Raw genomic sequence first — 24,709 nt, forward strand, 5'->3', positions numbered from 1 at the left:
TAACTTTAATTTTTCATGAGTTTTATCCTGGTACCATTACTGGTAGGCTATAAGTAACAATCCAATTATGCAAATAGCAATATACAAATTACTAGAATCTACAAATCTCTTTACCACATCAGGGGTATGCGCTTTTCTCGGCCGCTTAGTTAGAAGTTTATCATCACCTAAAATGACGTTTTCATCAGAATACTTTATTTCTTTAGCTTCCTTGTCTACCTGATCCTTGGTTGAAGTCGATGGAACTACTTTGCAAGGATTATTGACTACTTCCGGAGTATGATTATTGAAGATTGCTAACAATTGCTGCTGTAAAGTATCACTATTGGTTATGCTCTCTTGTGATTCTTGAATGTTATCCATAATGGCCTGTGTTATCTCTACCTGAAAAGAATAATAAAATGTACAAGACGTTGTAAGTTATTATTCAATGCTAGAAGTTAGACTGTACAATTATATTCCGATTTATATACGTGTACTGACTATAGATCAAATTGGATTAACATTATAGTAACTGTTGGTATACTCGCACTCGTACTTATAGGAATAATTACGGCTGTCAGTTAAAGAAAAACTAGAGCATATCGAGCTAAAACTTTCTGATAGAAATTTTCAAGTACACGCATCATAGGTGACATGACTGTATATGTTACATTTGTAAAATCGTTTGCGACTAATCAAACTTTGCTTGATAGATGATTTCTTGTCGTTATATACGTTCGAGCACATTCGGCTACCTGCTATTTACTGCGATATTTGGAGGCAACAAAGCACACAACATTCATATACTTACTATGCCTGTCTTGTAGTCGCATAATTACCGTTATTGTTATCGGTATGGAAAACTATACAGGTATGCAATGTCTGGTCCCACTACAAAATATACCTTTCTGCATCAATTAATCTACTCGCACTTTCAAATTCCGTCAGGAAGAAAAGTAACTTAATGAATATGTCTCTTTATGAGATTGTCGGTAAGGTTGTGTACAAGTTATTACATTATAGCTACTGTATTTTAATGAAGTACATGGTGTGACACCGTTCCACTAGCAAAATGTAAATAGTTATGGTTTTAGCTTACGTGATATGTCAAGGTAGAGATCGAGAGATGGAACAGTTCCTTTAAATGAAAATGTAAATAATGCTAAGTGTATTCCACTGCTGACGTTAACATTGCGATAGCTGTATAAAATGAGCAATCAGTGGCTACTACTAAGCCACAATCGGTACTAGTAATCGAGACAGAGTTCACCAGTAACCATGGTAGGACTCTATCATTTCGCTTTGCAGAAACAAAATGGTATTAATCGTGATTGAGGAGGTCTAAAGTAATGTCTAAAGCTTGATGGAATCCAATGGTAGCAAATTAGCATTCTTCGAAATTACTTCTCATTCATATTTTGCTCAGTGCCGTACAATACTGTACAGTATAATGTATTGTACTATACGGTAGCAAGTACTGTACTGTTACAGTAGTACTGTACAGTACAGTATGTGACAGCCAGTAGTGTGACAGTACAGTACAGTACTGTAATGCACTGGACTGTACTGTACTGTAGTTTGTACTGTAGGACGAGCAGGCGGCTTTGCAATCTGCAAATCTCAACGTCTGGGTCTGGGATAGCATTCTGCAAACGAAAACAGACAAATGCTAATATTTTAAATCTTATACTGTGGTAAACTTGGGATATTTTGTAGTACCAGGTATGTCTGAGGAAGTTCCAAGTAGCGAGAGCAAGAATGATAACACCAGTCAGGATTATGATGAAGAAGAATGGATGAAGGTACAGCTAAAATTTGCCTCAATAGTGGCTGGATACAGCAGTGCTAATATCTGCGAGGGTGTAGTTTCAATCTAAAATACTAGAGCAGTTCTAGGCTGCAGTTTGTGCATATAATGCTCTATGCCACATCTTGTAATAAAGTAGCTTGAATTCGATGATGATCCAAATCATCTTATCCATTCACAGTCGTGCATTCAATTTTGACGCTACACTTTACTGTTTCATTGATTATATTACACACAGTGAGCAAAAATTCGTATGTTTCATAGCTAAAAATGACATGTCATTGCTGGATAACTGCGAATTGACTGCAATGAAATAATTATGCTCTACCATCAATGATTACTTATAGTGGTCTTTATTATTTAGGAATTACAAAAAGTACCATTGCTGATGACTGAGCAACCCGATGAAATTGATCCCGAAACTTCTCCTGCGTTGGCAGCGCTTCAAGCATTAAAATATGAAAACGATGAAGATCCTCCTGAAGGTGTTTATCCTCATACTGTCGAATAACTAGTCATCAATTAGAACATACAGTGTTTTCCTATGACCTAGGTGATATCCTCCTGGGTTGGAATCATTTTGAAACATCAATACAAATGTTACCTACGGTGGAAACTACTGTATAAAATAACGAGATGATTTACTATTTTAATTTTGCAATCTTAATTTTTTAATTATAAATAGTTAAAGCTGTTAACTACAAAGACGATGGAAATTTTCACTTCAAACGTAAACGCTATCACCAAGCAATTGCTGCTTATACTGAAGGAATCAAACAGAATTGCGGCGATAATGACTTAAATGCACAATTATACAATAATAGAGGAGCTGCACAATCATATTTAGGTATCTACTCTTTCAGATATGTAGATATTTTAAATTTTGATTCTGTCTTGTTTGGTATTCACATTGCCGGATAGAATTTATCTTCTATCTAGCTATATTAAATGTATTTAAATACTTGTTTGCTTTCCTAAAAATTGCATTGCTGTAACAATAAACATAGTTTTCGAGTTTGATTAGTGTAAATATTTTCGATATCAGTATGTACTCTGATATTAAAACTTCCATACTAAAATTCTTGCTACCTGATCAGTAAAATGATTCGCTTTCCTGCATTAGGTAATAACAGATCGGCTTTAAATGACGCTACGGAAGCTAAGAAATTATCTCCGACATATATTAAAGCTTTCATAAGAGGTAAATTTCGTTATAGGAATTCTATAAAACGAATAAAATTGATTGTCGACAATATTCCTGTCTTTGATTCTATACTCGAAAGTTAGTAAATTACTTCACTTTTTCGCTTATGTAACTGCTTTATTAATTAATAATCAAAATCGATTCGTAGCAACGATTGAGAGGATCATCTTTTAAATTACAGGTGCAACAGCTTGTTTTGAACTTCGTCTTTATAATGAAGCACTAAAGTGGTGTGAAGATGGCTTAAATATATCCTAAAATTGCTTAAATTTTAACAATGATACTATGGTTGGTAGAATGATCATAAAACGAATGGATATTCAGTCTATGTTGCTTAACTATCAATACATAGAATCAGATAATAAAAAATTAAAGGAATTAAAACTTAAAGCCGTCAAAAATCAGGTAATATAGCAACCCGTATTCGATTTTGTAACGTTTAGAATAGTGTGCTTTATATGCCCATATATGATATGACATGGATAAACCATGCAATAGCTTAAGGTCTATTTATAATTATATGTGTTCCATAATGAAACAATAGCCATTGCTGATGTCGATTTAAGGAATACTCTATCCTATTTACAATACTATAAATAGTATTTGCCTAAGAAAGATTTATTGACGTTTGTAATTTTAAAAGCAAATACTTTTGGATCGTAGAAAGTTAATGCTAGAAATCACCGGAAAGAAAATTTACTTTCCAAGAAGGAAGAGACGTCCATTAGAAATTTAATGCAAGCCCTTAAGGTTGATTTATTTCTTTTAGCTTTTTTCAGTGATGTTATGAAAAAATGTCGTAAGATACATGTCGATGATATTATGAGTACGCACTGTGCGTAAAACAGCGTCTAATCTTTACATTACTCGATCGTATTATCAACTTCTTTACTAAGTATCGCTGTAAGAGATATAGTGTATTGGGGGTATTTTTAAATTAATGGCATATCTTAATGGTCAATTCGTGTAGGAGCGTGAGGTAACGCTTGATGGATTAAAGTCTTACTCTGATATAGAAACTATGTCGATAAAGGACGTTAAAGCCCTATTAACCCCTCCTGATCCGATGGGCGCTTCTGCAATGGTTTATCTAAACGAAGAGATGGTAATTCATTGGCCTATCCTTTTTATTTATCCTGAGCATGGCCAAACAGATTTTATTAAATCTGCCAACGAAAACGATAGGTAAAATTGCTAACTGAAGTTCATCTTAATAATAATAACTTACGCACATATTTATGAGATTGCTTCACGTGGATATGTTTGATGTACTAATTTTCTGCTTAATATTTCTGTAATATACTGTACAGATTACATTTATCGAGAATTACTATCAATTGTAGTACGATACAGAGTCAGGGACATATTAAGATCATTAATAAATGTGTTTACAATATCGCACAAATCTTCATTTGAAGACAATTTAAGAGATTTATTGAACCTTAGTTCTTTACGGGTATTTTTGGCTTAGATTTATGGATCACTTAATAGTAATGTTTGATGACAATGAAGCCCCACCATGGGATAAGGAAAATAAATATAAACTAAAAAACCTTGAAGTAAGAATATTTGTATAGTTGTAACTCTTACAACATAGATATTAAATTAACTGCAACTGTTATTCAGTACAAGCGTAATTGGGCCGAAATCTTTTCATCTAACTTTTGTAGATATATTTCGAAGATAAAGACAGCACACAGTTACACCGAATTCATTTGCATCAAACCCTTAAGGAAATATTGACTGACAAAAGGTACATTACATTTCGGAATTGGTAGAGATCTTGTAACGACAATAGCATGAGGAGATACCAGTTTACAGTTTGTAAGACAATACCTAATACAACATCTGTGTGGTATTCAATGAATATCTCATGGAGATCTAGGTATTAGAAATAATGGCAACACGTATATACGTATACAGTATATAATTTTATTACGCTGACGTCGTCTTTGGAATACTAGTATGTCTTATTGGATAATCTTGATTATTAAACCATATCGTAGGTTCTGTGTGAAGTATGGCATACCTTCCTTTATACTTTTAGTGACAGGTTCGGCATTTAAAGATCATTTTCTGAAGAAATAGGCTTAACAATAAGAAATAGTTCAAAATATTATAAGTATCTTAGAAATATTGATATTTGTGAACAGTTATAGTTATTAATACAATACAATCTATGAAAATGGTAATATTGAGTTTTACTTTGTCATTTTACGCTTATTTGATCTGCTGTTTACTGACATTAATGTCTTCTAAGAAAATATTGCATCAGCGCTGGATTACTATAATTTATTTTTGTAATTGTGTATAAAATTTTGATCTCAAATTTAATTGTATACTCTTTCCGTAGATTCGTAAAGGAATATATATCAGCTAATCTCACATTATTATTATCGTAGAGAGTAGAAGAATTCTTACCACTTCCTTTAGTATCTTGCTAGTTTAATAGTAATTTAAATGAGTAGACTATTTGTTCTAAATAAAATAGTAATCGATGGTAGTCTAATCTACTTAATGAAGGAAATAGAAATTGATGTTTCATTTAGAATTGTGGCAGTCATCAAAAATTGTAGTAAAATTATCTTATTGTATTGTGTAACTATTTTAATCGTAGTTTTATATATCGAAAATAAAAAAATAGACGAGTTTAATCAAAATTTTTATTTACTCATGAATTCTTCCGTTATTATATGAAGCGAAATTTCCCTGCGACTGTAAAGCATGAGTCATTAACTATAAAAATTATGCTTGCTAAAGCTAATTTTGACTTTAATTCCTCATTTCCTGATCTAACTAACACGTACAATCTACAAAATTACTCTTACCATAGCATGGATGCTTAAGTAGTATTTACTTTTTATCATTAAGCTACTACATATTTGTGCTGATGGTTACTGAAATTCTAAAGCAATTTTACGTTAGTGAATACATTAGCTTAAATATCGAAGCGTCATTCAATTCAGGTTTATACACAAAATGCTAAAGTGATAGAATTTTAATAGGAGTTAAAATAGTAGGCAACATGTTATTCGGTACGGAAAAGTCATTCGGAATTCTAGCACATGTTGTGAATAATATAATGCGAGTACCATATACGATTAACGATACGTTGTTTTAAAATGAAAAAGTATTAAAAAATAAAAATTTGTTGGATTATCTCGAACGACTTTCTTTTAAATGAAATAAAAGTATCGACAATATTAGGAAATCACACACCCTAAATGGTAATATTGTTATCATTATTTTTAATTATTGTAAAGTCCTTAACGATGTTTCCTATTGAATTGATAATTTTAACGGTACATATTATATACTATCCATTGTTTTAATCTGGCGATGTGAAAATAATGTATATATTATATGTATATATACAATCAATCGACATATTGGTGATAAAATTATATAAGTGGATTTAGGATTTATAACTCATTGATGAGATTATAAGAATGCATAGTTAAGGTTCTATTATTTATAATGCTTTTGCACACTAATTATCCTTTGTCATTACAACGCTGTCGATCAACTGCTTATATTTTATTTTTTCATAACGTTATTTTAATGGAAATGTATGTTCTTTTTTAAAATTTACCTATTCCTTATCAGTCTTTTTATTATTGCTGATTGCAAGACCAATGTGACGTTTTCTTAAGCAAATATATCCAAGCATTGCATGTTAACAGTTTTTAACAGATGCTAATAGGAGAGAGAAAAATGCTTGAATATTCTACTATTTAATGTCGGTATACAATTTTAATAAAATTAGTCATTAGTTTGGGGCTTTTGCAATGTCCAAAAAATTATTTGCATATACACGTATAAAATATGCCTATATGTGTGATTGTATATAAATAATAAAAGGTACCTTTACAGATTATCGCCTTTTATAGCCTAACGGTTATTACGATCAAGATATGTGGAAATTGATAATTTTTACTAAATATGAATTAAATGTCTTAATGAAGTGCATTTTTTATCTTTGGGCAGATTTCGTGTTAATTTATTTTTTTTTTAATTTTAGCGACATCATTGTTAAACTTTATTAAATTTTCATTGACGTAATTTTGATCGCATACCTTTGTAACTTTTATGACCTGCTGTTCATTCTCATGAGTAGTTGAACATGGAAAGTTGAGATAACACTTGCGATACAATCTTAACATATGATTGTATTAGTTTACATAAACTTAATCAATCAAGTTCAGTCAATAATGGGGTATTATCTTGATTCAATATACTCATTATCTTCCAGTAGACGACCTAGACAGTAAAGTGTATGCGGCATGTCTGATCTTGATAGACAAGTAGTAAAGCCATGACAGTAACTTTTGCAAGATAAATGTAGGAAGAGAGTATAATCTAATCCAAACGTCATAATAATTCAAGGAGAATAAAATAGCAGTACAAAACCATCATTTATTGAACCAGTGGTCTTAAATTAGGAATCTATTGCCAAATTTTTTTATGCTAAAAAAGTTCAATGTACTGACATTTATTTAAAGACTGATCTTGCACTTTTTGTATTAATAAGGTTTCAATTTTTTACTCAATAGACAATATAACAAAAAATTAAATTTGATTTCATTCCTTATCGATTGATAAACAATGAAAATAAAATTAATCAATTGTCTTATTTATTCTAGGCTTTTGATAACGGCATCAATGCTGTTAGCATATGCTTAATTTCTGGTCGATATGATTGGATTGTCAAATTATTCTATTGCAGTTCTATTCTTATCCTAACATTTGATTGGCTAAAATCAGTATTATCTTAATTAAATAGTCATTATTGAATTACTCTTCAAATGATTGTTGAAAGACGACAAGTGAAATTTGTTATTAATGTATAGATTTGAAAAATGGTCGATAATCAATAACTAGAGGGAAGACTGATTGAGACTGATGAGAGTGAAAGGAAGTAAGAGCATGAGTGAGAAAATTATATAGCAAACAAAAATTCCATTGATGTCATTCTTATTTTTTTCTCTCTCTCACATATATGTCACACGCGTACACATTCTCCTTGTTATAGGCTGTAGAGAATGCAATTTTCTACCGCTAGTCAGGGTATAAACGATAGTCTTGCATTCAATATTTGTCATAATCATTTGATCTTAGTTGGGTAGTCAACTTTAATGAAATCTATATTAATCCAATTGCTATTCGTAAATCATTACTCTATTACATAAGATTAACATTTTTTCCATAAGTCCTTCAAGTTGGTGAAGTATTAATATCATCTACATAGTATTATATCAACTGGGAAAGATCTGTATTAAAATATATTCGTATAGTGGATTAATTTAAGGTGAAAGTTTTATCCAACCAAAATCTTTGCTCCTTGAATCAATTAATCTTCTGCTTAATAATTCCTGGCTAAGCAAAAAAAATTCCAAAACAAAAAGGAAGAAGAACAATTTGACTTATGTCGAATAATATCAGTGGTCTTATAACTTCTTAGTACTCATTGCTTGCTTGGTGGTGGTGGATTCTTTTGCTTTCCACAATTGCATTTTTTTATATTTATTGAATATCGCTTTCACTATATAAAGTAAGGACAGCTTCCTTAATTTAACCGCTGCTTTACCAGATCAATCATCATTCAATCAGCAGAATGGTGGTAAAACCACTGGCATTGTTGGGTTTACTTGCAATAATCAACTTTGCTACGATTGCTGTAGCCAATTTGGATAAATTAAAAGTTTGCGAAAAGATTTGTAAGGCATCGGTGAGTTTGTTGATTATTTTATAGTGACATAAGCTACCAATTGATTATAGAACTAGCTACTAGTAGCAAATGTCGCTCGGTATGCATAATTTTATCGACAATTTATACTTCATGTTATAAGTACGGAAAGTAGTATTGCAAAGAATTATTCAGTTTATGAAAAATTCAACAAAGACTAGCTCTAATTTTTTCATAGAAATTATGAAGCCACATAAAGATTGATGATACAACTGAAGATATACAATATTAGAGAACTAAATAAATTCTCTCCTGTACCTATAAACGCCTACAATATTTGTAGATTTTTCAACTAGTTCATGGTTATACTTTAGAATAGCATTAAGGTTGATTCGATTGATATACAGTATTTATGCCCTATAGAAAATGAAAGCTACTATTAATGAGATTAGGCAAACATTGAGTTAGTAAGACTACTTGATCGGGTTACCTGCGGTACGATATTGAATAAAATTGATAACTTCTAGTACAAGTTGATGGGAAGGTGTAGATATTATATCGCCATTCAGTGGAAAAGTACAAGCGTATAGTGTATTAGGGTAATAAATAATTTATCGCTATTCCTATCATTACCCCCAATATTGCACTCTATTATACAAAAAGTGTACGTTAAAGTTTTTTTACAGTCTGATTCAATTTCACTTTCTCGCGAAATTAAAGTCATCCTTAATGAGAAAGATATTTAATCGATATCGAGCAATTACAATCATCATCCTTGTTGCAGTGATGCAATGGCTAATGAATAAATTAGCCGTCAATCATCGTTCATTTAGCAGCATTGCAGTTGAGCCATGATACTGTGCATTATGGAATTTGAATAGTGGTGTAAAGTAAATAAATAATTATCTATATTAAAATATTGATACAGAAAAGATGGAAATCTTCATATGGTCGTTCCTGTAATTTTTTTTTCTGACAATAGGTTGCAGTCTGCATCACTTAAATCCTTCAATATTGATATTTTGTTAGAAAATCATTTGATTTAAGCATTTTATTTTGTTATGCCACATTGTATCGACGTATTAAGTGAAATCTATTCGATTGGCTTTAATTTATTTATGAATTTCTTTGATAAGTGAATAAAATGAGGAGGCATTTAATCACCTACAGACAATGCAAATTTAACAAAAAGATTGCTTTCTTTTTTCAATCTATTCAATTCATGGCAGGAGTACGTAGACATAGGCTAGAGTCAAAAGAATCTATGAATTATGATGTCTCCTTAGTGACTGTTGAACATATTATTTTTATATTACTTTTCTTGGGAAATGATTATTTTGACGTAGTCTTGTTACCCAGTTGGAGGAAAGAATGTGTAATTTCACTTTACTTTGTATTACAGCGCATTAAAAATTCTCACCAACACGAGTATACGATAGATATTTACTTTGCCAAGGTGATTGTTTTATGCTTAGACAAAACTTAATGTGGAAGAACGTTTACTAGCGTGATGGGATTAAGTCTAAGATAGAAAAGAGAGACAACAATACATATTTGTGTTGAGATGAAGTATGACCATGATTTTGTTATCTAGTGAGAAAGGAAAGATACAAATTATTAATTATCTACAGTAGATATAGCAGAGTTACTCAGATTAGAATCTTAACTTTATCAAGAATTCTAGTTGACGATTTTGTTAAAGAAGCTTAGCTAAAAATACTGTCTGACATGATAGTAATTTATACAAAGAAAATATAACATTGCTCGTTAGACTAGCGATAAGAGTGAATAAGGTTATAAATTAAATTTAAATTGTCCCTATAGCATTTGTTTGCATTAAAATAGTATCGAAGCAAAGACTTATGGTGAAAAATGATATTTAATATCCGTTTATGCCACCAAAACTTAGATTCTCTAGAGAAATTATTCGTGATCATTCAGTTTTAAGAATGGTATCCTAAATTTAGATTGAATAATTTTAATCTTCACATCACATATCTGGAATGAACAACATTAGGTTTTCTGGAGAGACAATGATTTTAATTATCCGATTGTAATACCGTTGTCCGAGGAGAAACTATGATTGTCCAATAATTATAATAAACACCTTATCCTTGTATTATCTAGAGTAATTTTGACCTTCACTTCGCGTACTGATATATGTTAATAGCATCACACTAAATTTCTGTAGCGATCGTAATTTTTCTGCGATAATATCCCTTTGTGCTATAAAGGATTTCAGTCTTCAATTTACATGTTGGTTTTATAATTAATGTGATGTAAATAGTAGTTTTCCTGCGGAAAATATAATGATTCAATAATAAAAGCATTGCCATAGTCTATGCCCAATAATTATAATTTTAACCTTCACTTTGCGTAATGGTGTTCTTTCAATGAAAAGCTTATTAGCAGGACTGCTAGCACTAGGGACTGTATATAATTATACAGCTATAACAATATCAGTGATACGTGTAAATAGACCTAATCAGTTATTATTTTTATTGTATTTGCTACGTTATTATCCTTGATTTGCTTATTCATATGGTATAACTGATTACTAATTAATTATTACCATTAGGGCTTAAAGGCAGACGACGAGAAATATTGCCTGAAGCAATGTATTATTAAAATTCGCACAGGTTAGTTCAAGATGCATCAAATTTGTGATATATACTTGATACATGATCTTCATGGACTATTTTTGACTTAAATGTGGTTACCTTACACCTATGGTATTCGATCCGCTAGACAGATTAATTTTACTCATTTTAAACTTAAATTATTGTGTTACAGCAAATCAACCACGGGTTATCGTGCGTGAAATTTCTACTGGTGTATTCAATATTTCATGGAATGGGCCTACTATAACTTCCTCTAATCGATGGAAATTTGATAACCTTACTTATCATATTTATATTCGTCAAGTTTCTGGACATGAATTTAAGGAACATGAAGCTACTCTGTGGGTAGAAACAGCTACAGTAAGTAGTTCGGTAGTTATATGCTATAAATATGAGTAACGAGTTTTTTGACTAGCTCAAAAATTTTTAGCTGCAAATTACGAAAAATAAACGTCTTGCGTCTTAAATTTATGATCTTTCATAGAATACAACGAAGTGGATGACTGCAAAGGGTGCCAGACCTGGAATCTGGTACCAATTTAAAGTCACTGCAACAATTTATGAAGCTAATAGAGAGAGCAAAATATGGGAAGCCATTAGTACACCCATGATCACCAGAGCAGGTTCATTACTAATAACATAGAATCAAATTGTTTACTGGATACACACTTATCGTAAACTTATGGTAGTTTTAGTCCATGCATATACTGTCATATCTCTGATTGGAAGTTAATTTCATTCTTTTAATAGTTGGTAAATCTCCAGAAAAACCGACGAAAATATCTGCAAGACAATATAGGAAAGCCAATACTACTTTGAGCAACGTTGAAGTTACATTTCACAGACCTAGATCATCAGATTATCAAATTATTACATATCGGCTGCGCCTTCGATGCATGCCAAGAATTATTGATGTTAATAAAGTACTACTTATCCAGGAACACAGAAAGAAAATCAAAGCCGTAAGCTTTTTTAATGGATTAGAAATTTTTCAACTGAAAATATTAAAAATAACAGTGTTGTGTAAATGCTATTAAATAAATCTTCATACAAGCGTAATAATTGTCTATTTCTTATAGAAATTGTCTTCCGATCCTCATATTGCCCTTTTCAAAAATTTGCCAATAGGCTCAGTTTGCCAAGCAAAAGTATGTATTGTTGATGCAGTAGACATAGGCTCTTCATATACACTCCAATGTTTGTCATTGATTAACCTAATCAAGTGATACTTATATCATGAATTTATCATTTGCAACCAGATACAAAGTATTGCTGCTTGGGGAAGTAAGCGATTTAAGAGTAAAGTGGCTAAATTTTGCTTCTTCATATGGCCTCATGGTAAATCGATTTAGAATGCAATCAAAGTCTACTATGATAATTTGCATGTACTTAATAGTGTTTATGCAAATACAATGCTTGATTCCTTTGATTAAACTCGAATTATTTCCTAGGTCAACAATTCAATCTATGACATTAATCATTTTTTTACTAAATCTGTTAACATTAATTTGTTAGTAGGTACAAACAAATCACATGAAAAGATTCGCCTACACAATCTTTGTCATACCAAAGTCAAAGCAAGCGCGCCTGTAATTCTATCAAACACAATTTATCCTATGAGATACGGCAATTACAGTTTATCGTTAGTTTGGATGGCTCCTGAGAACTCTGAACGAATTCATATTTATTCCTATCACGTACGATGGACTGTTATACCCAAGAATGCTAATTATCATAGCAAAAATTACTATAATAATTCTGCTTTTGTGGAAAGTCATGATATTGCACTTCGTCGGCATATATATGATGATGTAAGTAATTTCTATGGTTATAATGATGGCGTAACTACCAAATTTATCGTCATTTTCAGCAGATAGCTCGAACATTATCAATAATAAATTATTTTAAATTGTTACAACTACCATTAGGATGAATATTTCTACTCAATTGGAAATCTGCCACAGGATTCTGATGTTATTATTAAGGTTCGTTATTTTAATGGTTATTCTTAGACTATAATGATTCTCGATTATAAGTTACTTTCCTAGAAGAATAAGTTCGTAAAATATTTTAAATTACCTATCAAATTATCGCTAATAGATTTTTCCCATCGCTTACTCTGGTCTTGGGCTACCGGCAAATTTAACAGTGTCAATTACTGCCGCTACAACAGAACCACTGAAATTGAATACTAGATCGCTTCCTGATATTGTTTCTACTAATACTGAAATAAAATTAGCTCCAGCATCCCGTAATTCACAGGCTGTTCCATTTGTAGCATCGATCGCTGTCTTTTTGAGTATTTGCCTTGTTAGCATATTCTTTGGTGAAGCTTTTACATGGAAGTGCAAATTTATTCATGTAATAAAAAATTATTTCAGGATTTTATCCAAGAGTAGATCCACCGCGGTGTGATTCTTAATGATCGTATTTCTTAAATATTACCGTTAAAAATCGGTGATTGATTACAATTTGTTCCATATATTCTCAATATACTACTTATTCTATTCGAATGTAATATCTTTCGACTTCTTGTTATCTAAATTTAGCGATTTGATAATCATATTTCTGCGTCAGACCATTATAAGTCTTTTAATAACCAGCAATTAACGTAAAATTTTATTAGTGTATATTAATACTACAAGCGTACTTAATGGGTACGATTACAGTCGACCGTTAACAGAGATATTAACGTTGTATGTTGAATGCTGATATATCAGCAGCAGAGATGTTATCATTATCTCCATTGATGATTCCATGGCAATATGTGATTGGTATTATCAGTTATAGAAATTTTAAACTATAAATTATCTACATAGCTTATTGGTTGTTCTATATGTTAAAATGATAACAAGATAGCATACATCTATGTGAATATATCACGCCATATGGTAAAAATTAGGAATAAAATTTTTATTATTCTATCAAATGTTGCTTTTAATAGTAAGGCATAAAAATATATTTTTTAAATCACTGTAGGATTTGAAATATCGCATGCTGTATGCATATCAGTGAATTATTTTGCAAGAAAACTTTACTATATCCATGGATCTCTAGAACTAGAGATCCAAGCTATATCCAATGGATTTGGGTAATTTTTCGAATTTGGTCAGTAACGCTTGCCACAGATATGGTTATAAATTTATAAACTATTGTGTTGCAGTGAAATGCTCTATGAGAAAATGGCTCAAACGAACAATAGTAAACAAAATTCAAAAGTATATATATTTAACATTGCAAACAAATTACTTAGTAGTATGGATTTTTAAAATTAATGAAATATTGAATCTAAAGCATATACTGAGTCAACAGATGAGGAAAGTAATCGAAAGTTATAACGTTAGTAGATCACAATTATGTTAACTAGTAGTACCGAAGTATAAAGCTATATACTATGTCTAATTTAAGATGTAGGAATTCTACCTCGGAGATATTCCATTACAGCAAATGTTCCTTTCGATAGTATAGCTGCGCGCGGAATGCGGAATAGATTTCCACCAAGTTGTAAAGATCTATGTAAGGGAATAGAACTATTAATCTACAATAGGTGCAGTTTATGATATCACACTGTTTAGTAACTTCAAAGTATTACAAAAGAAGACAGACTCACTTCAACGCCTTTAGCGTACCCAACTCAGGAGGTACTTCTTTGATATCGTTGTTCTGAAGGTCTAGCACCGATAGCTCAGAGAGCTGTTTTAGTCCACTTACATCAATAGATTCAATCTTAATTACGAGTATTTAAGGTATAAACATTAGCTTAAAAAGAAAATTACAAGACAAAATGATATCATGTACACGTAGATACAATAAAATTATTACTTTATTGTCAGTCGCTAGAAGAACTTCAAGACTGGAGAGAGTGTATATAACTGAGGGAATAGCTGCAAATCTAAAAGTAAACTTATCTAATTAACAAAGACTTCATATTTAATATAATAATATAATTTAAAACCGTAAGAGAAGGACAATTCTCACCGATTATTTGACAGGATAATTTCTCTTAATTTTGTCATTGATTCCATTTCAATGGGCAGATTACCAAGTTGATTATTGCTAGTAAATATATCAACAACGGAAAACGTCAGCAAATGGTACCTTGTACTTATCCTACTGTATGTTTAATATACATCAATGATGCATATCGTCATGTGGAAAGTGTACTTTATAATACATTCTCTAGAATTCGTATCTACCCTAAGTCTAGGTAGGTTAGCTTTGTAAAATTGGCCATGCTGGATGGTAGCTGAGATAATTTATTAGACGAGAGGTATAGTTCCTCAATTCTTGAAGAAAATTCTATTAATGGTTCAGGCACTGTTGTTAAAACATTTTTTCTAAAATCCACAACTCTAATTTGATCGCTACCAGCCACTACCGACCATAAATCACCCGGTATTTCGGAGGTCTTCTTACTGCTGATAATTAAAATAATATGAGCGTTATCAAAGTCTTATATGCTATTATAGAATATCTAGTAAACAATCATTACTTATAAACAAGTTTTCCTGTTCGAGCTACTTCAGAGGCATCAACGTTAGAACCAGTAGAAGAATGAGTAGCATTAATCCGAGTATTGCCTTGCGTATTTGTGTCTACGCTACTTGCCAGATCTGGAACTTATAAATGTGAGAACTTTAGTTACACAGGTATAGGGCTAGATATGGTGATTAATAATAATTAGGCCCATAAAAATTTGAGTACTTGTACCTGCAATTCTACTGCGCAAAAACTTCAAGATTGCAACGGTTCCACGCTATTGAATATGATATTGTTAGTGGTTCGCAAAGCATAGTGCCGATACCAATAATTAAAAATAAAACTTGAATGGATCCTGATAAACTAGTAGGTTATGATAGGCTATGATAGCGCGAGAAATACCTGTACTATATCCCGACGCAAGGTTCTAAGAGGATTACCGTTCAATATAAGCGATTTCAGTTGTGTCATATTACCCATATTGCATGGCAAACTATAATCAAAAAGATAACTTTTTTACGAATAGAATAACGAATAGGCTTGGTACGATTTCGGGAACATACCCAGATATATCATTATTAGTTAAATCGAAACGTTCTAATTGCTTCATGTTTACAACTTCATCTGGAACACTATATAATTTCAAAATATATAAAATCTTGATCAGTACGTAAAAATGTGTACAAACAATTACACTTAAAAACGCTACACCTATTTTTTTCGAACTGTGTCCCATGAATTACAAATATGCAGTTATTGATTATTTTATCATATGGAATGCTTTACACACAATTCAATTTTATTTTCGCTCATATCCATTATCGCAACTACAGAAAGCTTTTGTAGTGTCGATCCTAAAAGGTTTTTGATACGATTTGAGCCTAAGTATAATTCTTTCAGTGTATTATCGGTGGAAAAGACGGGTACTTCTTCGATATGATTACAGCGTATGTCTAAGCGTTCTAATTTGTTCAGAAGCTGAAAGTCTAATATAAGTAAATGTACGAGCAATTTAAAAATATTTACTAAAAATTATATTTATTAGCTAAAACACAACGAACTATAATAATTTATGCACGGAAAAATCAAACGTGAAAGGGTATATGACATTGTTGCTTTCATACTAACCAACTTTTAGCTCCTTGATCTTATTTGAACTTATATTCAAGTCTTTTAATCCTATTATAAAGTATAAGGCGATTTATTTCATTGAAAAATTAAAAATACGAACTATTTCTAATTGTACATAACATAAATATTGACACTACCTTTCATGAAGGCTATTTCCGAGGGCAATACTTCTAATTTATTATTAGACATATTGAGAAATTTTAAACATGCTAACTTTTGTATAGAATGTGGCAGTTCAGATAACTGGTTATTTGATATGTCCTAAATTAGACACAAGCATTTTTACAGTTAACATTAATGCCTTAAAATAGAAAATTGTTAGTTATTAGGATGCTATGTAAAGCTATTAAATAATAAGCTTGCATGTTCACATCATATTAACATTAGGAGGTATTTACCAAAATTTCAAGGTGTAACAAATTACCAATTTCTGATGGTAATTCAGTGAGTTTGTTGTGTTCCAACATGAGACTTTTCAAATTGATAAGATCGCAGGTGGCATTAGGTAATCCAACTAATGCATTACGACTGCGTAAATATAATAATAATGCTATATTTTAACGCTTTCAAATGATAACAACCTGTATGATGGGCTAGCGAATTTCATAATAATATTTTTAAGTTGCAATCATGCTAAATCCATAAGTAAGCATTCATGATGTATACGCAATGATCGATGATAAATACATGTATCATTAATTATTTTTTGCATAATACCTTAATTAATTATTTGCAAAATCTATTATGTAGTTCTCATAATTATCAACTGACTAAAAATATAAGTTGGTAAAGGTATATAGAGGAATATTACAACATACAACAATAGCGCATACACTCTTACTTACCTTAACGCTAGTTTACTCAGTTGTTGTAATTCTCGAACACTTTCAGGTATATTTTCCAATTGGTTGTCTCTTATCTAATTTAATGGTCGAGTGTAATTAATAATATATAATATGCATTATAAGTACTGCAATACCCTATGGAATTTTGCCCCTAACGTTCGTATAACAGTATATAATTGCGTGAGTGTTTTCAAACCGTAAGAATGTGCAAAATGAGTTGTCACCCCTTGATCTTCTCCTTCGACAGTCGATAGAAAGATGCCATAAAGCTCGAATCAAAAGAAGGCGGGGAGTAACAGTTCATTTCGCACACATTACACAAATGTATGAATGGATGACGCTATACAATGTCGCTGAAGACGCAATCTTGCAGGCTAGTTTAAACTTTAACCTTACATGAAATTGACTTGATCCGAAATCTTATCTCGAATTATTTGTATACTGCTCGTTTTCGGATCATAACATAAAGCCATATGGCTATCAACTTACATCTAAAGCTACCAAGGCGTTGAGTAATTTGACATCATCCGAGATGGCTTTTAATTGATTACTAGAAAGATCTAGCTTAGATAACTCAACCTGATCCCACCAACGGTCCTGGTCATTGTCCATCGATGAGGATTGTTGGCTTTTACTAGCATCCAGGTTGATTCTCCAAACATCATCTGGCACTTCTGCTAATGATCTATTGGATAAATTCAAACTTCCACTTTTCCTTGCTTGCTTTAATAAAGCATTTGGAACTCCAGTTGCAATACTGTTGTCCTTGCCTTGATTGAATTTATTTTTGAAAGCTTGCCTATCGAAATTGCTCTTGATTCCGCTACCTCGGCCACGTTTCATTGTCAATTAATTCTGTTAATTCATACATAAGATAGATAAGTCTTCAACTTTTAAGTTAGAAGGGATGAACGACAAACGTTAATTTACACTACCTGAAATCCTTGAAGTGTACTAGCACGTACGCTTGTACATACCGTATTGCATATAAGCGAATGCTGATCGACCCGTATAGTACGCAGGGACACAAACTACTTTTTAGAGTACTGCCTCCACTACACCAGTTGTCGGTCCGTCCTAATCTAGACTTCAATCATAAAATTAGTTTTTGAGAGACTGACTGAATTGTACAGTATTAATAACAGCAGAGTACAGCACTGTCCATAGTTAACAGCAGTGTTATATTTATTTATTAATTAGTTAATCGGTGACTGCACAAGAATAAGAGCTCACCCAACTCTAGACTACAACCAGGGGCTTCTAAGAGAAGCACTGAAAGAGAAATTCTTTCAGGAGTCCCTCTTGTATCAGCATCAATCAAAATGGACTTTCTGAACCGAACCTTTGACAGGGTCTAGCTAGCCTAGGAGTGGAGGGACTAAAAGCCGTAGGAACTGAGACAGAGAGACTGACAGTGGACATCCATTGACTAGACCTTTATCGTGTCAAACTGGCAATTTGATTGGCTAAAAATTGCTAATACTGTACAGTATACAGTATTACTGTACGCGTGACTGCTACAGCGTACTGTACAGTGCATAGTAGTACAAGTGTGTACGAGCGTTGTGTGTGTGAATGTGTGATAATAAAGTATATTAATTAATTATAATTAATAATTAGAATTAGAATTACTATCGAAACTTAGTAAAGCCTCAATAAAGTTATCTCGAGCTCAGGTGTAGGTGTTGATTAACACGAATTTGACACTACTTTCATTAAAGAATGATATTCGATATTTATCTTCTACGAAATTAATTTGGATCAAGTCTTCTTAGTACTATATGAATAAAACAGTTATATGCAGAAAACAAGTAGTAAATTATATATTATCAAAAGTAAATTTGAATAAATCCGTAAAGTCCGTATTATCAATACTTAAATTTCACGAATCAACTCTTGCACCCCAAGTATAGAGATATGGCCGACAACAGTAACAATTCTCGACCTCATTGTGAGTATTATTTACCTCGAAAGAAGAGATTTTGCCGAATGATACCTAAAGTTGGTGATCGCTTATGTGGTGAACACATGCTGTATGCATCTGAGGTACAGTTAACAGTTCATAGCTTAATAGCTTAATATACGAGTAGACTATGTTTATTTGGTGTCTAACTGCAATGGAAAAGCTAATTTTTGATTATGTTACATCAATATTGCTTGAGCCTGTATTGAACGTAATTAATTAACATACTATAGAATCATTCACCAGTGTGAATTAGAACTTACATCTTAAATTCTTAATTAGTTGTCTAATTAAATATTTCTTTTTCTTACCTTGAATTAGGCCTATAACGAACTCGGCAATATAAATAAGCAAGAGAGAAAGAGAATACCATGTCCACTAGATTCCAAACAGTAAGTGAAAATTAAACTGAAATTACATTGCTTAATTAATCATTGAATTGAAAGCAATAGCAACATTTGCTACCTCTCTGCTATAGGAGTTACCTCTTTACTCTTAACTTCTTACATTATCTTAATCATGGCTGTAAACCTTTTATCTCTTCTCTTTTGATTTCGTTTTTATTATACAGTATGTTACATAACTCCCTAAATGTACCTCTAAGTAGACAAATATTATATAGTACTCGTATATTGACTACAGTGTGACATCATATGCCAAAATTCACTGTCCGTTAATATTACAGTATGACGTCGATGTTCTCTAGTTTGCAAATACCGTAGTAATTACAGTGTTATGAATGCTACTTGTACGACTTGCTATGCTGATTGTTAACTTACTTGTTATGTCCATAGTACTGTATACGAAGATAAACTGGAGAAGCACTTGAAACTTTGCAATGCTAGACATACCACCCTATCGGTAATTATACGTCTAATTAGACGTTACTAGTGCATTATAACACATACGTATGAATAACTTCAAGATTTATTATGCTTACTGGTATAATGTCACGCCCGCGATGCTTCGCAGAAATGTACGGTTATTGTAATAAATTAAATTAAATTTTAATACTTGCATGGAGCATATTATACAATTATACCTTTATACTGATAACGCTTGCCACATAAATTCAGTACTTCGCGGTTATTCGTCTACATGTTGCATATTACTATAGGACTACTACGAAAAGGAAGTCAATTCCGGACATATTAGCCAATCTATATCAAAGGTGAGCGATGTATAGCCATCATTCGATCTAGAATTCTCGAAGAGATTGAGTACTGAAATTGGAAGCATTCCTATTTTCGATAGTATATTTTTGCATACTTATTCTATGTACTTTGCCTAAGTGATGCCTTAAAAGGGATATTATTTTATGCTATATATTCGATCGGTAATCTCAATAAATTAAATAATTAACTCTTCTTAAACAGAGACCATTATCTGACATCCCAGAAGAGAAAGTGCTTCATATTATAAATAAGCTGTATAAACTTTCAAAGGGTAATATGTTAGCGTTATGAATTAGATTTATGCTAAGATTATTCTCGTTATTAACCTTTAGTTGGCCTTTGAACAGAGTAAAGTTGATATTATTTCACTCTCAATTAGATCAATCTCTTTCGAGCGAAAGAAGTATTTTACAACATCATTCACTGAAAGAAGAAATAGATGGTAACCCTGACGCTACTAACGCAATAAAACATTACCTGCAGCAGGCATCCATAATTGGTAATATGGAGAAATTTGGATTACTAAGATCCCAGGCTTGCTACATAGAATTCGGTGCTGGAAGAGGTACTGTACCAAATGAGGAATAATTTACTTTTGCTAAATAATATAATTTGTAATTTAATAATGATTTCAAAATAAAGAAGTTTCCTTTTAATGGTATTTCCTAAAAGTTGAAGCATTTATGAAAGTATCATAGGAACTGATCTATAGTCGATGTTTTGTCATGTTTTAGGGAAACTGTCACACTGGGTAGCTCGAGCGTTATCCGAATATAATAACAAGGTCGAATTTGTATTAATAGACAGAGCAAATAACCGACGGAAGGTTAGCTTACACATGTGCAATCACGATAGTTATCTGATTTCATAACAGTTTCTGCTGACAAAACTTTAACCGAAGTAATGTGCACCTACTTGTAAAATATTTTCTTTGCAATCAGCTTGACTGCATGCACACCAGCAATAAAATGGGACCTAAATTCGAACGTGTTAAAATGGACATTGAACATTTCAATTTAGGTATAGTAATTTAAGAAACTTTTCGAGGGTTAGCTATGTAAGCTACTAAAGCATTGATTTTAGATATCTTAAAAGAAATTGTTTATCCGAATTGTTAATCGAAAGTTTAGTGCACTAATAACAATCTATACGTTTATAATCAGCGAAATATTCGTTTAAAGCCGATTGGGATGTTATCGGCATTGGTAAACATTTATGTGGAGCAGCTACAGGTAAATTGATATAAATATATATTGCAGTAGCTCAGATTAAAAATTTTTACGTCATATGCTGACGATACTGTATTCGTTCAGTCACTTAAGTTAGAAATCTATCGAAATATCTATAATAGTACAATAAATATTATTGCTATCCGATGATTTGAACCGTTAACTTTATTACAGATGTAAGTCTGCGGTGTCTGATGAACACTCAGAGTCAAAATAGTAAATGCAGGTAAAAAGTTCGAAAATAAAAGGTACAATTTACGTGAATTAAAACTGATTTCGCAGCCTTCAATTTTTACATAGAACACGTAATAGCGTTCGTGGAGCGATTCTTGCTCTGTGTTGCCATCATCGATGTGATTGGAAAAGCTACGTTAATAGGGAATATTTTCTAGAATTAGGATTTGATGAAGAAGATTTTAATGTAATATGTAGCTTATCGAGTTGGGCGACATGTAGTTTTCATAAGGGCCAGTCTGAAGGCGTATCTGCGGAAACTAGCACCTCAGTTATGCACGGTAAAGAAATTGGCAGCGATTCTTGTGCTAATGAATCAAACTTGGGTTCAGCTGTGTTTCAGTCAAGGTACTCATTAGGACTAGTTCTAAATGTTCTTACTATAGCTTTGTCTTGATTTTGCAGTACTTAATGCATTAATTGTTCCGAAATCTCGATGATCAAATTTTGCAACATTTTTTTACCAGGCTTAATCAGGATTTTCGACAAAAGAGAGAAGAAATTGGTCAATTATGTAAACAACTCTTAAATGTAGGTAGAAGTGCTTATATGCGAAATCACGGGTATAACACGAGGTTGATAGAATTTGTTGATAACAACGTAACTCCAGAAAATATTTGTTTAATAGCAACATGTAATGAAGATGTGGATACATGAATTTGAATACGCGATATTCAAGTATCCTATAATGTTACTTTTTATTAGTTAGATTAAGGACGAATGTTACGCTATAAAAACAGCTATAAAAAATTTTATTAATTTTCTGAATTGTATAAAAGTTAGCTATTATTTCAATTGAAAAAAGCATTTGCAAAAATCAGCGTCTACATTTTTGATTAAAGCTTAGGAATAAGTTTTCATTGCACCATCTAATAAAAAGGCATTCAATGCTGCAGCTTATGATTAAAGGTATTGCATCAATGTGGGTTATATACGTCCTGATAGTTGTATTGTGCGTTATACTTGAAATTTGAATATTCTTCAATTTATCTAGTACTTTACCTGACAAACTATAATTATGATCGACAAAATCGTGTATAATAATAATTAATAAATATAGATTTATAATCTAAAGGTTACTTTGGAATTTGAAACAATTCTTTGCGAGGGTGCTGAAGTAATTTTCTCTAACTTTTATTTGCAAAATGAATTATCCATCGGAATCAACGTTTTCAGCATTTGAAGACGTTATCGAATAAATGAAGTCCCTCGTCAATTATAATACGTAAGCTCACACGATATGGAGTTTACTAAAGACAAACAAGATTGCATAGGTAGAATGAGACACGCTGTTTATAAGATACACTTCACCTATTTAGCTAATAAAGCCATCATCAAAGAGGAAATTATCCGCTTTGTGTTGTGTAGTAGTTTCAGCTAATTACAGTAGTAATGGAAGTACGGTAGTATTAAGAAGTAAAATAGTCTACTATGTTGGTATTATTAAGGCACTCATATTGCAACTTTTATAATTCACGTACTGGACGTCCTCGTATTTAAAGATGAAACTCAAAGCACTGTACTGTACACTGTACAGTACAATATGGTATCACGTGATATTGCGGCTTTTACTTCTCTCTCGAGGTAACACATGCGTAGAAAGATGAAGGAATGCTCAACACTGCACAGAATAGAATCTGCATTTTACAGAACATGGATAACTTTGTAAACTACTTGTAGAGTACAGTATATTATAATTCATTAGGTTGACTTGAGTACAGATTTATTAATGACGTTTTATTCATTGAGACCTTTCTATTGTGATCTACAAATCAAATCTTGACAGCAGCGCTAAACTCTACCGAATGCAATTTCAGTTTAGGAGCAACATACAGTAGAGCTGTATTTTTAGTACTATACAGTACAGTACAGTATAATGGTATTTCGATTTCAGATTGCTAAGGATTGGAATGAAGGAAGAATATGTATCGCGTAGTTTATAGCAAGAAATAAGATGGAAATACAGTCCTGTGATCATCATTATTCCATCATAATAATTATTATTAAGTTGTAATGGTCAGAATAAACACCTCTATAATCCTCTTTTATCCAATGAGCGAGGGACTAATAATCATACACCAATTATACAGTACAGTACAGTATGAGCGTAGAAGTCTTCCTAGCGTACCGTACTGTACTGTACTGTATTGACTACGAAGTCCCCAGTGACTTTATATAGCGACTGAACACCGATAACACGATGAGCAGCATGGATGGGGGGGAGTCATCAGTATGTATCGTAAATTACGACACATACCATACTGTACTGCATATTTTAGATACACGCAAAGTATGACGAGCATGACTTCACTCGCCTAGAAAGTCATACTGTACAGCGTACAGTAGAGTTGGG

General features: G+C 32.0%; 4 protein-coding genes across 4 annotated transcripts; 3 read left to right on the forward strand and 1 right to left on the reverse strand.

Annotated features, from left to right (window-relative positions):
* Window positions 1-1,706: 1,706 nt before the first annotated feature.
* TRIADDRAFT_57799 (uncharacterized protein) lies at window positions 1,707-5,442 on the forward strand (the record flags this gene model as incomplete). Its single annotated transcript, XM_002113865.1, has 11 exons — window positions 1,707-1,784; window positions 2,154-2,274; window positions 2,475-2,636; window positions 2,913-2,990; window positions 3,346-3,398; window positions 3,657-3,743; window positions 3,964-4,178; window positions 4,465-4,552; window positions 4,664-4,746; window positions 5,000-5,046; window positions 5,396-5,442. The coding sequence occupies 11 exons, from the start codon at window positions 1,707-1,709 to the stop codon at window positions 5,440-5,442; spliced, it is 1,059 nt and encodes a 352-aa protein (XP_002113901.1).
* A 3,165-nt stretch (window positions 5,443-8,607) lies between these two features.
* On the forward strand, window positions 8,608-13,177 carry TRIADDRAFT_57800 (uncharacterized protein; the record flags this gene model as incomplete). The annotated part of the gene is made up of 8 exons (XM_002113866.1): window positions 8,608-8,721; window positions 11,258-11,318; window positions 11,473-11,660; window positions 11,785-11,923; window positions 12,051-12,262; window positions 12,380-12,448; window positions 12,560-12,638; window positions 12,819-13,177. The coding sequence occupies 8 exons, from the start codon at window positions 8,608-8,610 to the stop codon at window positions 13,175-13,177; spliced, it is 1,221 nt and encodes a 406-aa protein (XP_002113902.1).
* A 1,526-nt stretch (window positions 13,178-14,703) lies between these two features.
* Window positions 14,704-18,598, reverse strand: TRIADDRAFT_27850 (uncharacterized protein; the record flags this gene model as incomplete). Its single annotated transcript, XM_002114188.1, has 15 exons — window positions 14,704-14,812; window positions 14,911-15,026; window positions 15,123-15,192; window positions 15,279-15,356; window positions 15,497-15,711; window positions 15,822-15,919; window positions 16,005-16,056; window positions 16,182-16,272; window positions 16,343-16,411; window positions 16,570-16,765; window positions 16,908-16,958; window positions 17,048-17,171; window positions 17,309-17,438; window positions 17,756-17,829; window positions 18,245-18,598. The coding sequence occupies 15 exons, from the start codon at window positions 18,596-18,598 to the stop codon at window positions 14,704-14,706; spliced, it is 1,827 nt and encodes a 608-aa protein (XP_002114224.1).
* A 1,074-nt stretch (window positions 18,599-19,672) lies between these two features.
* TRIADDRAFT_57802 (uncharacterized protein) lies at window positions 19,673-23,539 on the forward strand (the record flags this gene model as incomplete). The annotated part of the gene is made up of 13 exons (XM_002113867.1): window positions 19,673-19,801; window positions 20,040-20,110; window positions 20,513-20,579; window positions 20,836-20,889; window positions 21,095-21,164; window positions 21,273-21,458; window positions 21,628-21,719; window positions 21,835-21,913; window positions 22,057-22,125; window positions 22,297-22,348; window positions 22,423-22,704; window positions 22,824-22,887; window positions 23,432-23,539. The coding sequence occupies 13 exons, from the start codon at window positions 19,673-19,675 to the stop codon at window positions 23,537-23,539; spliced, it is 1,323 nt and encodes a 440-aa protein (XP_002113903.1).
* Between the last annotated feature and the right edge of the window lie 1,170 nt (window positions 23,540-24,709).

This window comes from Trichoplax adhaerens, genomic scaffold, assembly GCF_000150275.1.
Source record: "Trichoplax adhaerens TRIADscaffold_7 genomic scaffold, whole genome shotgun sequence".
NCBI lineage: Eukaryota > Metazoa > Placozoa > Uniplacotomia > Trichoplacea > Trichoplacidae > Trichoplax > Trichoplax adhaerens.